General features: G+C 42.3%; 2 protein-coding genes across 4 annotated transcripts in view; one reads left to right on the top strand and one right to left on the bottom strand.

Moving 5' to 3' along the window:
* Positions 1-23,320, bottom strand: part of LOC139557658 (pleckstrin homology domain-containing family G member 5-like) — a 115,717-nt gene that overhangs the window by 73,793 nt on the left and 18,604 nt on the right. The gene's annotated exons all lie outside the window — the stretch shown is intronic.
* Positions 13,094-16,815, top strand: LOC139557624 (putative nuclease HARBI1). Of its 2 annotated transcripts, XM_071372672.1 has the most exons (12): positions 13,094-13,461; positions 13,761-13,831; positions 13,919-14,095; positions 14,186-14,247; positions 14,330-14,416; positions 14,504-14,545; positions 14,614-14,787; positions 14,867-14,902; positions 15,001-15,555; positions 15,625-15,740; positions 15,837-15,948; positions 16,043-16,815. In XM_071372672.1, the coding sequence occupies exons 9-12, from the start codon at positions 15,084-15,086 to the stop codon at positions 16,411-16,413; spliced, it is 1,071 nt and encodes a 356-aa protein (XP_071228773.1). In that variant the 5' UTR covers positions 13,094-13,461; positions 13,761-13,831; positions 13,919-14,095; positions 14,186-14,247; positions 14,330-14,416; positions 14,504-14,545; positions 14,614-14,787; positions 14,867-14,902; positions 15,001-15,083; the 3' UTR covers positions 16,414-16,815. The 2 variants fall into 2 exon arrangements, with proteins under 2 accessions (XP_071228773.1, XP_071228774.1); XM_071372673.1 differs by lacking the exon at positions 15,625-15,740 and having other exon boundaries at positions 13,101-13,461.

Genomic DNA, 23,320 nt, shown 5'->3' with positions numbered 1-23,320 from the left:
CAACAAAGTCAAGGTATTGGAATGGCCATCACAAAGCCCTGACCTCAATCCCATAGAAAATGGTTAGAACTGAAAAAGCGTGTGCGAGCAAGGAGGCCTACAAACCTGACTCAGTTACACCAGCTCTGTCAGGAGGAATGGGCCAAAATTCACCCAACTTATTGTGGGAAGCTTGTGGAAGGCTACCCAAAACATTTGACCCAAGTTAAACAATTTAAAGGCAATTCTACCAAATACTAATTGAGTGCATGTAAACTTCTGACCCACTGGGAATGTGATGAAAGAAATAAAAGATGAAATAAATCAGCCTACTATTATTCTGACATTTTACATAAAATAAAGTGGTGATCCTAACGGACCTAAGACAGGAAATTTTTACTAGGATTAAATGTCAGGAATTGTGAAAAACTGAGTTAAAATGTATTTGGCTATCGTGTATGTAAACTTCCAACTACAACTGTAGGTCAAACACAAAGACATGCAAACTAAGGAAATGTGTCAAAACATATCGTAATCCCATCAGACATTAGAGGGAGACGGATTGACAAGAGTGTAAGAGTTTAAATGAGAATGTACTGTAATAATCAAATCAAGTTTATTTTATATAGCCCTTCGTACATCAGCTAATATCTCGAAGTGCTGTACAGAAACCCAGCCTAAAACCCCAAACAGCAAGCAATGCAGGTGTAGAAGCACTTTCCAGGAACCATAGATTAGCAGACCTGTCCACAATGATGACCGTTTCTCCGGCTCTCTTATACTCTCCATCTTATGGATACAATCAGGATCAATTACACATAGCCTATCTAGCATACGGGTCGTTCCAGCATACATTATATGTTCAGCCTCAAAAAGCAAAAGAAAGGATTTCGGCACCAACCATCTCAGATTTTTCTGAAATCGTTTCTGTAGTTAGAAACATAAGATAAGCATTCCTGCAATATTATTTTGTTCAATTTCATTTGATCTCTGAGAAATTAAGCTAATTGATTGCACCCAAACTGGCCATTTTAATTTGATTAATATAATAATACCCAACATCCGATTTGGACAAAACTTCTTCCCAACAATGAGTAAGACATGAGGAATTCCAAAAAGTTGTCAATAGCCACCCACGGACCCCCTACACCAAGCCCACCCAAACAGCCAGTATACAGCATCAGTTTCCTATGTTTGACAAGTAATATGAAGCTGCGGCTTGGTGTATCAAATCAAATTTCATTGGTCACATACGTGTTAAGCGGGTGTAGCGAAATGCTCGTTTCATACTATGTAATGTATTCACTGTGAATATGGGGAAAGTTTTTTTTTTTGCTATTGAAGTTGCCCACAACACCCTTTTATCCATTTTGCTGGTCTCAAAGTGTTTGTTAAATGGATCACAACATTTTCTTTGCAACTTTGGGTAGAACACCAATAGCTTTTGCTAATGATTAAAATAAATTGGTTGGTCATCCTCACATGTCAAGCCAGTCCTCCATGGAAGCAATTCACTTTGTCCTTCTCATAAACTTCATCTGTGTCCAGGAAACGGCCTGTGTGTGTGGTTTATTCCCTTCAATAAAATGTTTGGATTAGTTAGACCATTCCTGGTGAACAAGCAAACCATTAGGCTACAGAAGTTCTAATCGTTTCAATGTTATGGTCTAATGGTCTTCAATGGTACAAGTCCCAAACACACACTGTATAGTTTTTTGCAAAGGTATTGGGTTGCGTTGATGGAAAATGTCACCAATCACACAGAGATATATTTGAATACTTTTACTGAAAAACATACCTACCATACAATGGTTTATAATTGTAATATTATATTAGGGTTGTCACATATGATAAATGATAATTGCACCATAAGGATAGCCATCTCAGAGCGCTGCCATTTGTTCAAGGAGAATTGGGTTGAAGCATTAGGTTGCTAAGAGAAAGACAAACTGAATTGTTTTCATAGAGGACTGGTTTGACTTGAGGATTAACACAATTTATTTTTCATCATGAGCAAAAGCTACTGGTTTTCTACCCAAAACATGTTGGAATCAATTTGATAAACAAAATAGATAAAATGGTGTGGCAGTAACAGGAACAGCTGCATTTAGTTGGCAAAACCTGGTGCTTTTTACATTAAATTGTGGGGGATAATGCAAGCGACGACAAGTGGCTAATTTCTAAAAACGTCACCAAATTCACTGAGAATCCATTACATGATATGAATGAACAAAACTCCAAGCAGCAGCTTCATACTACTTGTCAACCATAGAGAACTGATACTGTATACTGACCATTGGGGTGGGCTTGGTGTGGGGGGTCCGTGGGTGGCTTTGACAATTTATTTGGATTCCTTAAATCATTGTTAAGAGATTAACTGAATTGCTGTAGTTCAATGCTTCCCTTGTATCCACCCTTCTGGCTATTGTGATAAAATCCATAGTGCGGTCTCAAAATGTATATGGCAAGGTAAATGAGCCCAGATAAAATTAAACTTGCAAAGCGGGAAAGACGTAGGAGGACTTTAAATTATATTTCCAGGCACTAGCATTTCGCCCCATCCTAAATTGGTTTAGACATGATTCTTCTGACCTCTGGCTGAGTATAGAGAGAAATATGGTGTCTCCTATTGCCCTGGAAGAGGTGGTCTTCACTGATATCACTTAAACAACGTAAACTACGCGTCGGTCCTATTATTTCTCACAATTTCAAATTTGGCGCAACATTTCACAATTCCTTGCAATCTGGAGGGCATCCTTTTGCATCAGCATTTGTGGGTTCGATTTCAGGCTCAAAATGGCCAGAAACAAAGACCTTTCTTTTCAAACTCATCAGTCTATTCTTGTTCTGAGAAATGAAGCATATTCCATGCGAGAAATTGCTAAGAAACTGAAGATCTTGTACAACGCTGTGTACTACTCCGTTCACAGAACAGTGCAAACTGCTTCTAACCAGAATAGAAAGAGCAGAGGGAGGCCCCGGTGCACAACTGAGCAAGAGGACAAGTACATTAGAGTGTCTAGTTTGAAAAACAGACGCCTCACAAGTCCTCAACTGGCAGCTTCATTAAATAGTACCCGCAAAACAGCAGCCTCAACGTCAACAGTGACGAGGCAACTCTTGGATGCTGGCCTTCTTGCTTTTCTTTCAAAAACAAGGAAATGTCTAAGTGACCCCAAACTTTTGAACGGTAGTGTATGTCATTTTGATTATTATTGCCGGTCTGATTTGAACACCCCAAAAAATGTATTGTCCAAATTGGATGTTGGGTACTATATTTATTAGATATTATACAAATCCTATGAATTGAAATGGTCAATTTGGGTGCAATCAATTAGCTACATTTCTAAGAGTTCAAATTGTCTTTGAATAAAATACTGTTGCTGGAATGCTTTTCTTATCCGTTTCTAACTACAGAAAAGATTTCAGAACTATGGCGCTCTTCAGGGGCACTTTGCTTAAAACTACACCTGTCTAGTCCTAGAGCAACAATGCTTAGGACATTTCAGAGTGCACTGCAGAACCGTCAGCTTCTGGATCTCTGACTCAGCACCCTCGCTCACCTATGATGTTCATGTCTGTCCTTCATATAGCTAGACACCTATCCATCTGTATAACATACCCTTTCTATGGAACCCTCTTATATCCTCTGTCTTCCCCTGAATCTCTCAAGCTCACACAGTCTGCTCTGACCCCCTCACTACATTTCTCCTTTTCCCTTTCTCTCTCTGCGATGAACAGGAATTCCAGAACTCAGCACTGCTGATTAAGCCAAAAAATGTACAAACATGCACACACACAACACAAGCATACTCACGTGATAGCAGACAATGAGTTGATGCACACTAAGAGAAAAAACACGTTCAGTTTGCACAGCCCTCTCTACAGGGAGGTGCAGCCAGGGCCTACAGTCTCATTAGACATTTAAGTGATAATGCCAGAGATGCCGGTGTTTGGAGGATATATTGGCATGGGTGTTAGGCACAAAACGAAGTGCAGTTAGTTTGCAGGCTTTCCAGCTTCAGTTTGAAGTGATTGTGTTAGCACCTCTGAATAACAGTGTCCTGACGAGTGGGCAAATGTTCTATCGCGCCACATTAGCTCATTGTTATGGATGTATCCAAATAGTCACTAGAAAAAAGCTTAAATAGATGCAAATATGGGTACTTTGATGTTATTCTGGCTTTTTGACGTGACTGTAAATTAGCCGTAGTTGGCTAGCTAGCAAGTAAGGGATAAGAACGTTGCCAGCCAGTATGGCAATGCAAATTTAGAACAAACAACTGAGTCGCGTCCACAGATACAGAACAAAAAGACTGAACGACTGGGTCAAATCTCTAGCAACTGTCACGAACCGGCTCAAAGCCCATAACAAAAAGAGAGACAACGTGGAGGTAAAGAAAAACAAAATAGATTTATTAACTGAAGTGAAGTAAATACAATTAACAATGGTGTGTGTGTAGTCAGTAATGTAAGTGAGTGGTTGCGTGTATACATGTGATAATGAGGTGTGTTGAAAGGTGCCAAAGCAAACTAACAAAACAGCCACAAAAATGCCACAACCAAAATCTGTCTGTGTCTGCATGGAGAGAGTCTCCCCAATGAATGGGGAAGAGGTGCATTTATCCTGGGACACACCTGAGTCCAAGTGTGTCCCATTTCGCTGACGACCCTCCCAGCCCACCGACATCCTATTAAGGAAAACAAGAGGAAAGAGAAATAATTCGGCAGACAGAGTGGGAGGGTCGTCACACAACCGAACCGATAGAACGAACGGGCCTCAGGATCTCGTCAAGGTATTGTTGTGCATTCAAATTGACATCGATAAAATGCAATTGTGTTCGTTGTCCGTAGCTTATGCCTGCCAATATCATGACCCCTGCAGTCAGCATGCCAATTGCACACTCCCTCAAAACTTGGTTTTTACTTTTGAATTTCCGTTTTATATATTTTTTCCATTGCTCTACTATTCTTTCATTTAACTTTTTCACCCCCGATGCTTTATCTGGACATGGTTCATCAGGACCTCCACCAGTCGAAGCTAAGTAGTAACATTATGCCTTCTAATTGCAGTCGATGTACTCATAATATACAGGAGAACGATCGCCTTATAGCGAGGATAGCCGTGCTGCAAGCCCAGCTTCAGATGCAATCGCTAGGCAAGGGTCATTTAAGTGTAGGGAAAGGATGAAACAGTGTCTGTGCTAGAGGTTGACCGATTATGATTTTTCAACGCCGATACCGATTATTGGAGGACCAAAAAAAGCCGATATAAAAAAATATATATTTGTAATAATGACAATTACAACAATACTGAATGAACACTTATTTTAACTTAATATAATACATCAATAAAATCAATTTAGCCTCAAATAAATAATGAAACATGTTCAATTTGGTTTAAAAAATGCTAAAACAAAGTGTTGGAGAAGAAAGTAAAAGTGCAATATGTGCCATGTAAAAATGCTAACGTTTAAGTTCCTTGCTCAGAACATGAGAACATATGAAAGCTGGTGGTTCCTTTTAACATGAGTCTTCAATATTCCCAGGTAAGAAGTTTTAGGTTGTAGTTATTATAGGACTATTTCTCTCTATACCATTTGTATTTCATATACCTTTGACTATTGGATGTTCTTATTAGGCACTTTAGTATTGCCAGTGTAACAGTATAGCTTCCGTCCCTCTCCTCGCCCCTACCTGGGCTCGAACCAGGAACACATCGACAACAGCCACCCTCGAAGCAGCGTTACCCATCGCTCCACAAAAGCCGCGGCCCTTGCAGAGCAAGGGGAACAACTACTCCAAGTCTCAGAGCGATGGACGTTTGAAACCCTATTAGCGCGCACCCCGCTAACTAGCTAGCCATTTCACATCGGTTACACCAGCCTAATCTCGGGAGTTGATAGGCTTGAAGTCATAAACAGCGCAATGCTTGAAGCATTGCGAAGAGCTGCTGGCAAAATGCAGGAAAGTGCTGTTTGAATGAATGCTTACAAGCCTGCTGCTGCCTACCACCGCTCAGTCAGACTGCTCTATCAAATCATAGACTTAATTATAACATAACACATAGAAATACGAGCCTTTGGTCATTGATATGGTCGAATCCGGAAACTATCATTTCGAAAACAAAACGTTTATTCTTTCAGTAAAATACAGAACCGTTGTGTATTTTATCTAACGGGTGGCAACCCTAAGTCTAGATATTGCTGTTACATTGCACAACCTTCAATGTTATGTCATAATTACGTAAACTTCTGGCAAATTAGGCGGCCCAAACTGTTGCATATACACTGACTCTGCGTGCAATGAACACAAGAGAAGTGACACAATTTCACCTGGTTAATATTGCCTGCTAACCTGGATTTCTTTTAGCTAAATATGCAGGTTTAAAAATATATACTTCTGTGTATTGATTTTAAGAAAGGCCTTGATGTTTATGGTTAGGTACAAGCGTGCAACGATTGTGCTTTTTTCGCAAATGCGCTTTTGTTAAATCATCCCCCGTTTGGCGAAGTTGGCTGTCTTTGTTAGGAAGAAATAGTCTGCAGTTAGCAACGAGCCAAGTCACACAGTTCACAACGAGTCATGTTAGCATGCAATATTAACTAAATACGCAGGTTTAAAAATATATACTTGTGTATTGATTTTAAGAAAGGCATTGATGTTTATGGTTAGGTACACATTGGAGCAACGACAGTCCTTTTTCGCGAATACGCACCGCATCGATTATATGCAACGCAGGACACGCTAGATAAACTAGTAATATCATCAACCATCGGCCATTCCGATTAATCGGTCGACCTCTAGTCTGTGCCACCAATAAGTACAGATAGTAATATAAATCCCCTCACAGTCCCCGCAGCAGGACAATTTTCTTATGGCTCCTGGAAGGAAATGCTGTAGGAATGCTCAACCGGTGTCGCTCATTCAGCCGACAAACTTTCAACCGGTTCTCCCCATTAAGCAGCGAGTCGGAGTCAGAGGCCGAGCCTTCGCTGATCTCTCCTCCTCCCGTTAAGGGGTCTGAGACGCCGAAGCCTCCCACCATTAGCTCTGACAAATTGAAAACCCTAGTCATTGGCGACTCCATTACCCATAGTATTAGACTTAAAACTAAATCAGTCAGAGGTCACCAAGCGCAACATAGCTTCAGCGTATAAATCAGATAGAAAGATGTCTCGGCATCAAGTAATTGTCTCTGGCCCCCTCCCAGTAAGGGGGAGTGATGAGTTCTACAGCAGTCTCTCACAACTCAATCGCTGGTTGAAAACTGTTTTCTGCCCCTCCCAAAATATATAATTTGTAGATAATTGGCGCTCTTTCTGGGACTCACCCACAAACAGGACCAAGACTGGTCTGCTGAGGAGTGACGGACTCCATCCTAGCTGGAGGGTTGCTCTCATCTTATCTACGAACATAGACAGGGCTCTAACTCCACAATGACTTAGCCTGCAGCCTGGCCTGCACCCAGTTAGCCAGCCTGCCAGCTTAGTGGAGTCTGCCACTAGCACAGTCAGTGTAGTCAGCTCAGCTATCCTCATTGAGACTGTCTGTGCCTCGATCTAGGTTGGGCAAAACTAAACATGGCGGTGTTCACCTTAGCAATCTCACTAGAATAAAGACCTCCATTCCTGTCATTATTGAAAGAGATTGTGATATCTCCTCAAAATAGGGCTACTTAATGTTAGATCGCTCACTTCCAAGGCAGTTATAGTCAATGAACTAATCACTGATCATAATCTTGATGTGATTGGCCTGACTGAAACATGGCTTAAGCCTGATGAATTTACTGTGTTAAATGAGGCCTCTCCTCCTGGTTACACAAGTGACCATATCCCCCGTGCATCCCGCAAAGGCGGAGGTGTTGCTAACATTTCCAATAGCAAATTTTAATTTACAAAAAGACTGCTTTTTCATCTTTTGAGCTTCTAGTTATGTAATCTATGCAGCCTACTCAATTTTTATAGCTACTGTTTACAGGACTCCTGGGCCGTATACAGCGTTCCTCACTGAGTTCCTCGAATTCCTATCGGATCTTGTAGTCATGGCAGATAATATTTCACATTTTTGGTGACTTTAATATTCACTTGGAAAAGTCCACATACCCACTCCAAAAGGCTTGCGGAGCCATTGTCAGTCGACTCAGTGGTTTTTGTCCAACATGTCTCCGGACCTACTCACTGCCACAGTCATACTCTGGACCTAGTTTTCTTCCATGGAATAAATGTTGTGGATCTTAATGTTTTTCCTCATAATCCTGGACTATCGGACCACCATTTTATTACGTTTGCAATTGCAAGAAATAATCTGCTCAGACCCCAACCAAGTATCATCAAAAGCCATGCTATAAATTCTCGGACAACCCAAAGATTCCTAGATCCCCTTTCAGACTCCCTCCACCTACCCAAGGATGTCAGAGTACAAAAATCAGTTAAACACCTAACTGAGGAACTCAATTTAACCTTGCATAATACCCTAGATGCAGTCGCACACCTAAAAACATTTGTCATAAGAAACTAGCTCCCTGGTATACAGAAAATACCAAAGCCCTGAAGCAAGCTTCCAGAAAATTGGAACGGAAATGGCGCTAAACCAAACTGGAACTCTTCCAACTAGCTTGGAAAGACAGTACCGTGCAGTATCGAAGAACCCTCACTGCTGCCCAATCATCCTATTTTTCCAACTTAACTAAGGAAAATAAGATCAACAAAAAAGAAAATGTATACCATCGCAAAGCTAACTAAAAAGCAGCATTCCCGGAGAGGATGGCTTTCACTTCAGCAGTGATAAATTCATGAACTTCTTCGGACGAAAAGATCATGATCGTTAGAAAGCAAATTACGGACTCCTCTTTAAATCTGCGTATTTCTCCAAAGCTCAGTTGTCCTGAGTCTGCACAACACTGCCAGGACCTAGGATCAAGGGAGACACTCGAGTGTTTTAATACTATATCTTGACACATTCATGAAAATAGTAATGGCCTCTAAACCTTCAAGCTGCATACTGGACCCTATTCCAACTAAACTACTGAAAGAGCTGCTTCCTGTGCTTGGCCCTCCTATGTTGAACATAATAAACGGCTCTATCCACAGGATGTGTACCAAACTCACTAAAAGTGGCAGTAATAAAGCCTCTCTTGAAAAAGCCAAACCTTGACCCAGAAACTATTAAAAAAAAAACTATTGGCCTATATCGAATCTCCCTTTCCTATCAAAACAGCTTTTTCTAAAGTTTGAGCAGCAACTCACTGCCTTCCTGAAGACAATGTATACGAAACGCTTCAGTCTGGATTTAGATCCCATCATAGCACTGAGACTGCACTTGTGAAGGTGGTAAATTACCTTTTAATGGCGTCAGACCGAGGCTCTGCATCTATCCTCGTGCTCCTAGACCTTAGTGCTGCTTTTGATACCATCGATCACCACATTCTTTTGGAGATTGGAAACCCAAATTGGTCTGCACAGACAAGTTCTGGCCTGGTTTAGATCTTATCTGTCGGAGTTCCTCAAGGCTCCGTTTTAGAACCTTGTTTTAGAACCGTGTTTTCACTATATATTTTACCTCTTGGTGAGGTCATGGTGAAGCCCCAAAATTGCCCTCCCTGGAAGACTGTTCCTCAGACATAAGTGGATGGCGGCAACTTTTAAACTTTAAAAAAGTTTCTACTTTTAAAACGCAGACAAAACTGAGACGCTAGTTCTAGGTCCCAAGAAAGAGAGATATTCTGTTGTATCTGACAATTAATCTTGATGGTTGTACAGTCGTCTCAAAATAAAACTGAAGCACCTCGGCGTTACTCTGGACCCCGATCTCACTTTTGACGAACATATCAAGACTGTTTCAAGGACAGCTTTTTTCCATCTACGTAACATTTAAAAAATCTGAAACTTTGTCTAAAAATGAATCCATGCTTGTGTCACTACTACAATGCTCTACTTTCCGGCTACCTGGATAAAGCACAAAATAAACTTCAGTTAGTGCTAAACACGGCTGCCAGACTCCTGACTAGAACCAAAAAATGTGATCATATTACTCCAGTGCTAGCCTCTACACTGGCTTCCTGTTAAGGCTAGGACTGATTTCAAGGTTTTACTGCTAACCTACAAAGCATTACATGGGCTTGCTCCTACCTACTCTCCAATTTGGTCCTGCCGTACATACCTACACGTACGCTATGGTCACAAGACGCAGACCTCCTTATTGTCCCTAGAATTTCTAAGCAAACAGCTGGAGGCAGGGCTTTCTCCTATAGAGCTCTATTTTTATGGAATGTCTGCCTATCCATGTGAGAGACGCAGACTGTCTCGACCTTTAAGTCTTTATCGAAGACTCATCTCTTGAGTAGGTCCTATGATTGAGTGTAGTCTGGTCCAGGAGTGTGAAGGTGAACGGAAAGGCACTGGAGCAACGAACCGCCCTTGCAGTCTCTGCCTGTCCGGTTCCCCTCTCTCCACTGGGATTCTCTGCCTCAAACCCTATTACAGGGGCTGAGTCACTGGCTTGCTGGTACTCTTCCATGCCGTCCCTAGGAGGGGTGCTTCACTTGAGTCACTGACGTGATTATCCTGTCCGGGTTGGCGCCCCCCCTCGGGTTCGTGCCGTGGGGGAGATCTTCGTGGGCTATACTCGGCCTTGTCTCAGGATAGTAAGTTGGTGGTTGAAGATATCCCTCTAGTGGTGCGGGGGTTGTGCTTTGGCAAAGTGGGTGGGGTTATATCCTGCCTGGTTGGCGGGTGGTATCGTCGGATGGGTCCACAGTGTCTCCGAACCCCTCATGTCTCAGCCTCCAGTATTTATGCTGCAATAGTTTGTGCGTCGGGGTGCTAGGGTCAGTCTGTTAAATCTGGAGTATTTCTCCTGTCTTGTCCAGTGTAAATTTAATATCTTTGAGGACCTGAGCCCTAGGACCATCTGGCCTGATGACTCCTTGCTGTCCCCAGTCCACCTGGTCATGCTGCTGCTCCAGTTGCAACTGTTCTGCCCATAGGTGACATTGTTACCGGTGATGTCTGGTGAGGACCTGCCTTACAAACAGGCCTACAAGCTCAGAGTCCAGCCACTCTCAGCCTATTGCGGACAGTCTGAGCACTGATGGAGGGATTGCTGTCCCCAGTCCACCTGGTCGTGCTGCTGCTCCAGTTTCAACTATTCTGCCTGCGGCTATGGAACCATTTCCTGTTCACTGGACGTGCTACCTTGTCCCAGACCTGCTGTTTTCAACTCTCTAGATATAGCAGGTGCGGTAGAGATTGTCTGAATGATCGGCTATGAAAAGCCAACTGACATTTACTCCTGAGGTGCTGACCTGTTGCACCCTCTACAACCACCGTGATTAATATTATCTGACCCTGCTGGTCATCTATGATCATTTTAAAATCTTGGCCATGTTCTGTTATAATCTCCACCCGGCACAGCCAGAAGAGGACTGGCCACCCCTCATTGCCTGGTTCCTCTCTAGGTTTCTTCCTAGGTTCCAGCCTTTCTAGGGAGTTTTTCCTAGCCACCATGCTTCTACACCTGCATTGCTTGCTGTTTGTGGTTTTAGGTTGGGTTTCTGTAGAGCACTTTGTGAAATCAGCTGATGTAAGAAGGGCTTTATGAATACATTTGATTGATTGATACCTGTGGCATTGTGTTGTGTGACAAAACTGCACATTTTAGAGTGGCCTTTTATTGTTTGGCACAAGGTGCAACAGTGTTATGATCATGCTGTTTAATCAGATTCTGGATATGCCACATCTGTCAGGTGGATGGATTAACTTGGCAAAGGAGAAATTCTCACTAACAGGGATGTAAACAATTTTGTGCACAAAATTTGAGAGAAACAAGCTTTTTGTGCATATGGATAATATCTGGTATCTTTTATTTCAGCTCATGAAACATGGGACCAACACTTTACATGTTGCATTTATATATTACCTAACATTCAATTTGGACCATGAGTTTGACATGAGGAATCCCAACAACGACTGTCTAAAGCCACCCACGGCCTCCCTTGTTCAGAGAAATTTGTCATTGAAGTTGTTAGGTTCATGTCCCATCTTACACCCTGATATTACCAGGTTCTGACAACTAGATGGTGGTGTTCCTGCTTTGAGTTTTTATCCCCCTCCCCCTGTTAAAGGGCTAGTTAACCCAAATTAGAAAATGACATAGGTTTCCTTACCCTGTAAGCGATCATGTCCAAATCCTCCTTAAGTACCTAAAATTTGATTAAGTACCATACATTGATTTACACATAGATTATTTGGATATGAAGCGTAAAAATGCTAATATAGGTACTTGCATTAGATTTGTGCCATAAATGCTAAAAAGCTAGCACATGAATCAGTGGCCAGGAAAACAAAACCAAATACATGGGTTGCCATTATACCTTTTCCATATGTAAACCAATATGTCATTTGGGTGAACTTTCCCTTTAATATTGAGAGGGTGGGGGGAGCACCATCTAGTGGTCGGAACATGGTAATATCAAAATGGGATATAAACCTAACAAACTTCAATGACAAATGTTTCTGAACAGAGGAAAAACATCACCACATTCACTGAGAATACATGATATAGCATGAAGAAACAATACTCCGAGCCACAGCTCCATAATACTTGCCAGATAGAGAACTGATACTGTATACTCGTTGTTGGGGTGTCCGTGGGTTGCTTTTGACCATTATGTTGGATGCCTCAAGTCTTACTCACTGTTAGAGAAAAAAAGTTTGGTACAAATCCGATGTTAGGTACTATATTTATTTTTGTCTCCTGGAAGACAAAAGATGGATGGCAGATGGAGGAGTAGGCCAGCGAACAAGGTGTTTCCAAGGCCTGGGGTTGGTGGAGTTGTGCTGCATGTTTCAGAAGCTGACCTCATTCAGCGCTGGCAGTGTGGCTGGAAAGTCCTGCAGCACTGCCGCCCTAGCCGGGTTCCAGATCTGTTTGTGCAGTCTAGCCACCTCCATTGTTACAGATAGTCTTGTTAAGACACAAGGCTTCTAAGATGAGGGAAATGTGACTATAGTGACTGAGTAAATTAGACCACCACTGTAAATGAAACCCTGGTACTCTCATAACCTGGTCCCAGATCAGTTTGTGCTTTCCAATTCCTGGGGCCTGTTGCACAAAAGTAGAATTAAGACATCCGGGATAAATGACTCAGCTGAGCTCAATGAAGCCAAAACATGTGCGTCCAGGCTTAATTGGTTGCACAAAGACCAAGCCAGGATGAGCAGACACGGATTCATTAAGCCAGGTGAAACCAATCCTGGATAGGTGCGCGCTCACGGCTCACTCAAATAGACCCCGCCACAGATCACAGATTAACTGATTTACCATGGCAACTAGAGCCGCGTACTTTTCCCCGTCGGAAGCACAAATCCTCATGGAGGCATACGAGGAGGTAAAAGATATAATTAAGAAGAAAGGCAACACCGCCACAGTGATAAAGCAAAGAGAAAAAGCGTGGCAAAGTATTGCAGACCGCCTGAATGCGTAAGTAGTGCACAATTACACACTCACCGCTCCGCTGAAACATCACAATTACAATTCAAATATTTAATTCACATCTCCAAAAATGCAGTTGTACTGTAATTATGAAACGGTTAAATTTTTAATTGAAATGCACTGCAGATATGAGTGAAATTGTGTAAAGTAACTCCATCACACTGTATAAAGCTATGATACATTTTTTGATATTTTTACTGAAAACAAGACAAAAATACCAAGTAATTTTTTGCAGTGTGACTCCATTAAATGTGTGTGTGTGTGTGTGTGTGTGTGTGTGTGTGTAGATTAAACATGAACGGGCCAAAACGGACATGGCAGCAGGTCAAAATCAAATACAAGAACATTCTGCAGAATGGTATGGTCCCTGACTAATATTTAACAAAGCACAAGCATATATTGTACCCAGAAGGTGCCTGCTCACACATTGTCTGTACTGTTTTAGCAGTGAAAAAGAATACCCACAGACAAGGCACGGGTGGTGGGTCACCAAAGGCTGACCTTACCCCAGCAGAGGACATGGCCTTGGAGCTAAATAAAGGCAGGCCCATCTTAGAGGGGATCCCTGGGGGGAAAGAGACGAGCATAGGTTCCTCCCAAGATGCCACCCGCTTCATTCAAGGTATGTCCTTCCATCTCTACATGGGATACAACCACATTCATATTGAATCAATTTGGACTGTCTGACTTTGGTTTACCTATTGCCTTGCAGTGTCTGGCAGCACTGTGTTCCTGTTAGAGCCACCAGCACAAGCACCAGACGATGCTGATCCGGTGAGTACTCCATCAAAGGCATACTGTAGGCCTGGCATGTCTTGTCTACTAGCTTCAATATGAATCCGATTAAATGTGATAGGGTGAAGGCCCCAGTGCAGCAGCAACAGCACATGATGGAGACGATGATGAGGAGGAGACCATCTCTCTGGATTCCAGAAGGCATGAGGTATCATGTTAAGACTGTGAAAGTACTATTTACTCTACAATGGTGAGGAGTCCTCATCAAAATCAAAAAATCTAATTTCTTTTACAGGACCCAGATGCTATACAGTGGGAAAACCAGCCTGGCAACATAGTGCGTATTAATAAAAGGACACCACATCCTGCCAAATTCCAGCTGCGCTAATTGTATTGTGTTCACAGAGCTCACAAGCTATCAGAAAGTTGTATGGCAACCACCTCCGGCGCCAAATAGAACTGGCAGACATAGACATTCAGTACAAGAAGAAAAAGATGGAAAATCTTGCACTGGAGTCCGAAATAAAAAAGAGGACAATTAGGAAACTGGACCTTGAAATAAAAAAACTTGAGAGGGAGGTGAGATATGCCTTCAATGTACACTGTATGCTAACTGTAACACAAATGTATTATTCATTATTTTTCTTTCCTCCCCCAGCTCCAAGAAGATGACACAGCTCAAAATAAAAATTAGGTATATTCTCGTAAAGTCAAGTGAGCCATGACATATGAGCTCTTATTGTGAGCACACAGGACGGTGGCATCTTTCTAAGGTTTTTTTTATTTTCCCAGCAATCAGTACAACCAAGTCATCGTTATAAGGCATCGCCCTCTTTTGCCCACCCCCCCAGCACCAGGTGTGGCCACTAGCCTATATGAAGGCCCAAAATTGTGTGTTCCTTTCTGCTCTGACAATGGCATGCCCATTCGTGCGAGATGTGGTGGATGAAGAAGCACTTGTGCTGAGGAGAGCCTTCAGGCGAGAAAGGGTCTTCAGGGACCGGTTGGACCCACTGGCCTTCCCTGATGACCATCTATATGAAAGATACAGGTTTTCTGCAGATGGCATCAGGTATCTATGCAGACTACTGGGTCCCAGGATTAAGCACCGCACTGCACGGAGCCATGCACTGAGTGTGGAGCAAATGGTTTGTGTGGCCTTGCGCTTTTTTGCTAGTGGAGCCTTCCTGTACTCAGTGGGGGATGCAGAACAGCTGAACAAGGCCACAATTTGCCGCACAATAAGGAGTGTGTGTCTGGCTATCAAAGCATTAGCAGATGTCTTCATCTCCTTCCCTGGCCACAGAAGACTCTGTGACATCAAAGAGGAGTTCTATAGGATTGCAGGTAAGAGGATCTACAAATTACAGGACAACTGTTAACACATAGTAGGATACTCATTACTTTGTGTGACAGGTTTCCCCAATGTCATTGGTGCAGTGGACTGCACACACATAAGGATAAAAGCCCCCTCAGGTGCCCATGAGGCCGATTTTGTGAATAGGAAATCCTTTCACAGCATTAATGTTCAGGTGAACATAACTTTTTGATATTGTCCATTGACGAACACTCTGCATTGCCAGTGATGTGCATTGATTGGTGTAATATTCCTCATCTTATGATTTCAGATGGTCTGCAATGCTGACTGTGTGATCAGCAATGTTGTGGCAAAATGGCCTGGCTCAGTCCATGACTCCAGAATCTTTCGGGCCTCTGAAATCTATCAGTGCCTATCACAAGGTAAGCCACACAACCCCTATTTATAACCATCATGGCTGTGTCAAGAATATCACTGTGTTTATGAGGTAGTAATGATGAGATTTTGTGTTGACAGGTGAATTCTCTGGTGTGTTGCTGGGAGACAGGGGGTATGGCTGCCAGCCTTTTCTCCTGACACCTTTCACAGACCCCCAGGAAGCACAGCAGGCCTACAACCATGCCCATGCCAGGACCAGGGCCAGAGTTGAAATGACCTTTGGCCTCCTGAAGGCACGCTTTCACTGCCTTCACAAATTAAGGGTCAGCCCTGTTAGGGCATGTGATATTACTGTGGCTTGTGCTGTCCTCCACAATGTGGCCTGCCTGAGGAAGGAGAGGGCCCCCAGAGTGCCACCAGCCATGGACTGGGACAATCCGGCAATCTTCCCTGATGACGACAGTGGTCGGCTGCTGAGGGACCAATATGTGTTGAATTATTTTAGTTAGTATGTGTGCTTTCAATTTTGGTTAAATATGTCCTGCGGTGGCAGAGGAATTTGGGTTTTTTTGGGTTCGTTTTTTGACGAATTTGGCCTCTTATGATGTTTGTGCGGTATACTGTGTGTAATACAAGGCTGCAGGGAGGCTACTGCATCCATTCATTTGTCTGTTCAGTTGATGTGTATGGATTTGTCCTGCATTTATTTTAGTGTGCAGACATGCAGGGTGTGTTATATACAGACCTTTGAATGTGTATGTATCATTTTGTATAATATGCTTGGATTCTGTGCTTTCCATCTTGTAGAGTCACTGTGACTTCAGTTTCGAAAGGAGCTGATGGTTTACCTGCTTTGTTTTGTCCTTATTCAATAAAGGAACATAATGTTACACATTGTGTTTTTATATTCATATGGAATGTGTATTTGTTTATATGACAGAGTACTAGGGCCACACTGAAGAAAAAGGATAAAGTCATAAAATTATGAGGCTGGTTCTTTCTGCAGAAAAGCTACATATTGTTTTTACAGTTTTGATACTTATGACAATGTGATACTTAATATTCTGGCACATCAGCATGTCTTTGTTTATGAAACCATACTGAAGTACAATTTCACGAAATGCCCCACATCTGTCATTTTAACAACTGTCCTCCTTTAAAACAACTGGTTACAATATTATGACTTGTGTTTTTTTCCCCTCTGTGGCCCTAATATTCTATCATTTTATATATAGCCTTATAGTCTATGGGAAACTATAAATTATCTAATGATAGCAACATCATCTAAAAATCATTTTTTATCCAAAATCATTGAAATTAATGATCACAAACGTTTAAATAATAACAGTGGGTCTAGTTATATGTGATAACAATGTATAGTGAGCAGTGAAATAACTATTGGTTTCCATTTGTGGTGACTGCTGACTGACATTAGGGATGAGATTAAATAGATCCTGGAATTTAGCCTGGTCTGGAGCAGGCTAGCTCCACAGAATAAATCTCCATGGTAATTTATACCATAACATATCCTCCTGCCCCCTATCCATCTTTAGTGCAACCGGATTACGGATCAATTGAGCCAGGATCACCAAGATATCCTGGCTTAATCCCTTATCCTAGTTTTGTGCAACAGGCCCCTGAGCTCATTGTTATGCCAAACAATAGGAGTTGGCAAGACAGCACAAACAGATCTGGGACCAGGCTAGTACACTTCAGCACACAGCTGAAATGGTGGCATGAACCGAGTGGGCTGGGCTGCCTGGCTGGGCCTTGTTGTTCCAGTACAAAACATGACAGACCAGCGGTTATTAACATAACAGCATATAAAGTGGCAGTCAGTGGGTATTGAACAAAGCAATCCTGTTGATGTTGTTTGGCGCACGCACACACACGCCATTACACCAATCTAAACATGGCCAGCAGCGCACAACAAGTGGAATGTATTCAGAACAGAAGAGGGCTGGATGGGGGATCACTCCATTCGGATGGAGAAATACAATAAAGCTGATTTTATTTCAATGATTCATTTTATGTGAGTTTCAGGCTGTGCCTGGACAACAGTGTACAACAGTTACATAGCTGAAAAGGACAATTGTTTCACAGTTCAATCGAATGTTGCAAAATCCATAGTCAAGAAGTCGAAAACATGTCATCAAAGTGGCAAACGTAACAAAACTGAAAGCATAATTCTGTCCACGGTGGAAGTATGATCCCCACTTACAACCATATTGAAGAGGATTCATTACATAGTAGGAGTATTAGTGCACCCACGTATTACACTTATAACCATATTGAAGATGATATGTGGGGATCATTCATTACGTAAGCAGAATGTTTGAGGGCCTTAATGTCTGACTGAGCAACACCATATAGCAATAGGTAATTTCAGTTGATTATATAATGTGATCTAATCACGTGTCAGGGCATTTTCTTTAGGAGCTATGGGATGAAATGGCACAGAGAGAGAGGGTGGAAAGGTATGTTCCCCAAGTCCCCCAGCCCTATACCTCCTTCCCCACTCTCTTAGAAAAAAAAGAGCTACCGAAACCATAAAGAGTCTGTAGTAGAACTATTTTTGGATCCAGGTAGAACAGTCCACTAGCCCCAAGCAACCCTATCCCCCAGCAGAGTTGAGAATTTTTTTCAGAAGCAGTTCAGTTGACTCACCGTTCTGTTCCCTCTGTGGCAGTCAGACATTCCAATTCTCATTCTAGAACACGGAGGTCTACTCTGACCTGCAGACACCTGAAGCTGCCCAGCGACTCAGGCAGACCTCCAAGACACTGCTGGCCTGGCAGGATTGTATAAGTGCATTCCAGCCCAATGTTATTACTTCCCGTTCACTAATGGCATAGAGGGGACCGGATGGTGGAAAGCAGAAAGCCTGTGCTGCTTCAAGCTTCAAAAAGCAGAAGCACTACTAGGCCTATATTATGCACTGCCTCCTTCAGTGGTAAATATTTTCTCTTCACGGCAGCAGCTGTTCCCATCCCTGTCTCCTCTCATTTGAGGTGCTCTCTATGTCAGGTCACTCAGTGTCGAGTGCTTTCCACAGACTGAACAGAAGAAGAGTGTGAATGGGAAAAAAAGATTTCCATGATGGTGCTGAAATGCTGAGACCAAGATCACAGATGTATGTGAACCATGCGGCAGCGCATCGCCATCTGCTCGCAGAGAAACTGGCTACATTTCATTCTTCAAGTCTATCTGTAACCAGGTTTCCATCCAACCATTTCATGCAGATGAATTAGTCCACATGGGAAAAAGTCGAAACAGGAAATGTCAGTACAATTTCTTAATTGGCAATAGACAATTTGTACGTTCAACGTGGTGGGATCTTTGTGTCTAAAATTCATTATGCTGTAAACGTCTTCATGCCCAACAATTGATATAACCACCATCATACTGTATCTTAGTAAACTTGGAGTCACGCGATATGTTGTGTGGTCCTCCCACTACGACTCAGGAAAGAATTCAGTTCATTAGGCTACAGATTAAATAATTTATGATGAACTTCACAGGGTGGTGAAAATGCACAGTGATGAGCTTGATGCTTTCCAATAAATATCTAGGATCTTATTCTGGTGACATGAGCGACCCTGAGCTGCCGTTGGACAAGTGACAATAATCTTGCTTTATCCATAATAATCTCATCATGTAGGCTTCTTCTCACACTGTCTCTGCGCGATGTTTGCTAGAGTGTGCGTGCCAAGAACACGCACACTCGGGTACCGTTGCTACAGTTGAAGTCGGAAGTTTACATACACTTTGGTTGGAGCCATTAAAACTCGTTTTTCAACCACTCCACAAATTTTTTGTTAACAAACTATAGTTTTGGTAAGTCACTTAGGAATCTACTTTGTGCATGACAAGTCATTTTTCATGGTTTTAGAAGCTTCTGATAGGCTAATTGACATCATTTGAGTCAATAGGAGATGTACCTGTGGTTGTATTCAAGGCCTACCTTCAAACTCATTGCCTCTATGCTTGACATCATGGGAAAATCAAAAGAAATCAGCCAAGACCTCAGAAAAAAAATTGTAGAACTCCACAAGTCTGGTTCATCCTTGAGAGCAATTTCCAAACGCCTGAAGGTACCACGTTCATCTGTACAAACAATAGTACACAAGTATGAACACCATGGGACCACGCAGCAGTCATACCGCTCAGGAAGGAGACCCGTTCTGTCTCCTAGAGATGAACATATTTTGGTGCAAAAAGTGCAAATCAATCCCAAACAACAGCAATGGACCTTGTGAAGATGCTGGAGGAAACAGGTACAGAAGTATCTATATCCACAGTAAAATGAGTCCTATATCGAAATAACCTGAAAGGCCACTCAGCAAGGAAGAAGCCACTGCCTCAAAACCTCCATAAAAAAAGCCAGACTACGGTTTGCAACTGCACATGGGGACAAAGATCGTACCTTTTGGAGAAATGTCCTCTGGTCTGATGAAACAAAAATAGAACTGTTTGGCCATAATGACCATCGCTTGGAGGAAAAAGGGGGCGGCATACAAGCCGAAGAACACCATCCCAACCGTGAAGCACCGGGTTGGCAGCATCATGTTGTGGGGGTGCTTTGCTGCAGGAGGGACTGGAGCACTTCACAAAATAGATGGCATCATGAGGTAGGAAAGTTGTGTGGATATACTTTAGCAACATCTCAAGACATCAGTCATGAAGTTAAAGCTTGGTCACAAATGGGTCTTCCAAATGGACAATTACCCCAAGCATAAATCCTAAGTTGTGGCAAAATGGCTTAAGGACAAAGTCAAGGTATTGGAGTGGCCATCACAAAGGCCTGACCTCAATCCTATTGAAAATGTATGGGCAGAACTGAAAAAGCGTGTGCGAGCAAGGAGGCCTACAAACCTGACTCAGTTACACCAGCTCTGTCAGGAGGAATGGGCCAAAATTCACCCAACTTATTGTGGGAAGCTTGTGGAAGGCTACCTGAAACATTGGACCCAAGTTAAACAATTTAAAGGCAATGCTACCAAATACTAATTGAGAATATGTAAACTTCTGACCCACTGGGAATGTGATTAAATAAATAAAAGCTGAAATCAATCATTCTCTCTACTATTATTCTGACATTTCACATTATTAAAATAAAGTGGTGATCCTAACTGACCTAAGACCAGGAATTTTTACTAGGATTAAATGTCAGGAATTGTGAAAAACTGAGTTTAAATGTATTTGGCTAAGGTGTATGTAAACTTCCGACTTCAACTGTATATAACAGCAACAGTTTTTGTAACAAAACGAAATGTAGAGTTAAATGCGATTGAAATCCATTTAATTGAACTGCAAAAGTTATTTTTATGTGCATTACATCATCACACACAGCCTTTTATCTGCAACAATTACGTTGGATTTCTCTGGTGGGAAAATGTGCATATTGTTTTATGCATTTTTTTTTTTTTTAAATGCATGAAAATCTGTCACAATTGGATGGAAACCTAGCTAGTGTCATATGACATTGTGGCTGATTCAGATAAATTATACAACATCGTAGGCCTAATTGTAAATGTCAAATGCTAGGCGTCGTCGAGTCAGTTACCATGATCATCTTCCAATGGAATCAAATTCCCTCTGCCAGTGCCATATTAGGATATCAGTCTGAATGGAATTAAGCATGCCACTTGAATAGATCAGGTGTACTTCTTAACCTGTTTCATAGACCCTAAAAGCTTACCGCACAGATCATGGATGACTTCAAATGAGGAGGACCAGGAGTAGCGTTCTGCCCCCTGCTCAATGATGTAGGATGGGAGGGTCTCCAGCTCATATGCCCCCCTCTTCTTCCAATACAGGAACATGGTGACCAACCCGTGTCTCCCTCACTCTCAACCCTAACCATGGATCTTAACAACCTCAACCTTATGTAAATAACCTTCAAATTCTGTCCCCGATCACTGCAGTAGACTGACCCTCATGCCACACACACCAACATTAAGCAGTCTACCAACAACGACCTATATCTTCCCTTCTTACCTACATCAAACCCATCTTAACAGAGTCCATCTCAACGCAGTCCAACCCTTGAACTCTGCCAATAGATTATTCAACTTCATTCAAAAACTGCATCTGCAAAACTAGGCAATATTACCTCATCCAGCTCAACCACTAAACACTTGCTTTGAACCTTCTCTCCAAGCCATGTGCCAGAGCTACTCACTTCAGGTCCAACTGGGCATAAATTAGTCAAGATGTCCTTCTAACTGGGTTTCAATTAGCTCTGAGGAAACCAAACCACCGTCTTGGTTTGGAACAGTCTGTTACTCATATCACTAATAATAAACAGACGGCTGACACCTGCTTTATCAATGCCCTCCAGGATCTGTACTGAAGATCCAACCCAGCAGGAGAAGACTGGTCTAAACTCTCAATGCAAACTGTGCTCCAGTTCCAACTCCTTGAAGAATCTGACATCAGATCCTCATAATCCACAACCATCAACGAAAGACAATTTCCATGGTCTTGATAACTTCTCTTCCTGTTGCTCCTTCTGTCATCCTGGGGTTAAAGTGTTATAAGCATCCAAACAAAGTTAAGTCCCCTTCCATCGTCCTCTTCCAAGCCATTCATTTGAGTTACTCCTGAGGAGTTCAAACCACACCCTGATTACCGCTCACACAGTTCCGTCTTCCCAAGGTACTTTGTTACTGCTACCTAGTAATAACTATGTTGTCAGCATCCTCTCATAAAATGTGTCAATGATAAAGTTCTCAACTTTCTAACATCTTCTGTGCGACAAGCTGTTGAGTGTCATAGCCCGTGTAGGATGTGTGGACGATAGAGGGGCATTCGACCCACTCCATCAAACAAGTGATGTATTCATACAGAGGTGAGTTGCAATGCATGCTGGGACTGGCAGTCTGGGCCAATGGCTTTCTAATTGACACAAAGATCTCTTTTAAACTCACTCCTACACGGAGAGTAGAACTTTGTTTTGCGCAAACTGTAAAAGCCTGACATTTTTCTGCATTAATTGGGCTTGCTAGAGCCTTGCTCTGTCTCCAGAAAGATTAATTGTTTTTATGAATGCAACATGTCTAATGTCTGGGTTAATCTATTTCTGCAGAGGTACAGTATTACAATACAAACAGTTTCCCAGAGAGAGAAGACGGATGTAGCAGAACCAAGCACTTTTGTAAAGAGGTCACAGACACAGAATAGAACATTTCCGCTCTGCAAACGGAGGATGGGTTAAAACCACACCAGTAAGTTATCAGTCTATTGGCATACCATTGCTGAACAGTTGATTCACTGTTATTATACATCTATAATAGAAAGAAATACTGCGAGAACACGCTGTGCTAGCCATGGAAGGGAGGGACAATGTCACACAAAGACCAAAATGTCCAATTCTGGGATGAGAAATTAGAGGGTAGGATGGGAGCCCGTCTG

The sequence above is a fragment of the Salvelinus alpinus genome, chromosome 28 (assembly GCF_045679555.1).
Source record: "Salvelinus alpinus chromosome 28, SLU_Salpinus.1, whole genome shotgun sequence".
Taxonomy (NCBI): Eukaryota; Metazoa; Chordata; class Actinopteri; order Salmoniformes; family Salmonidae; genus Salvelinus; species Salvelinus alpinus.
The sequence above is the reverse complement of the archived record's forward strand: the minus strand, read 5'-3'. Positions and strand labels throughout refer to the sequence as shown.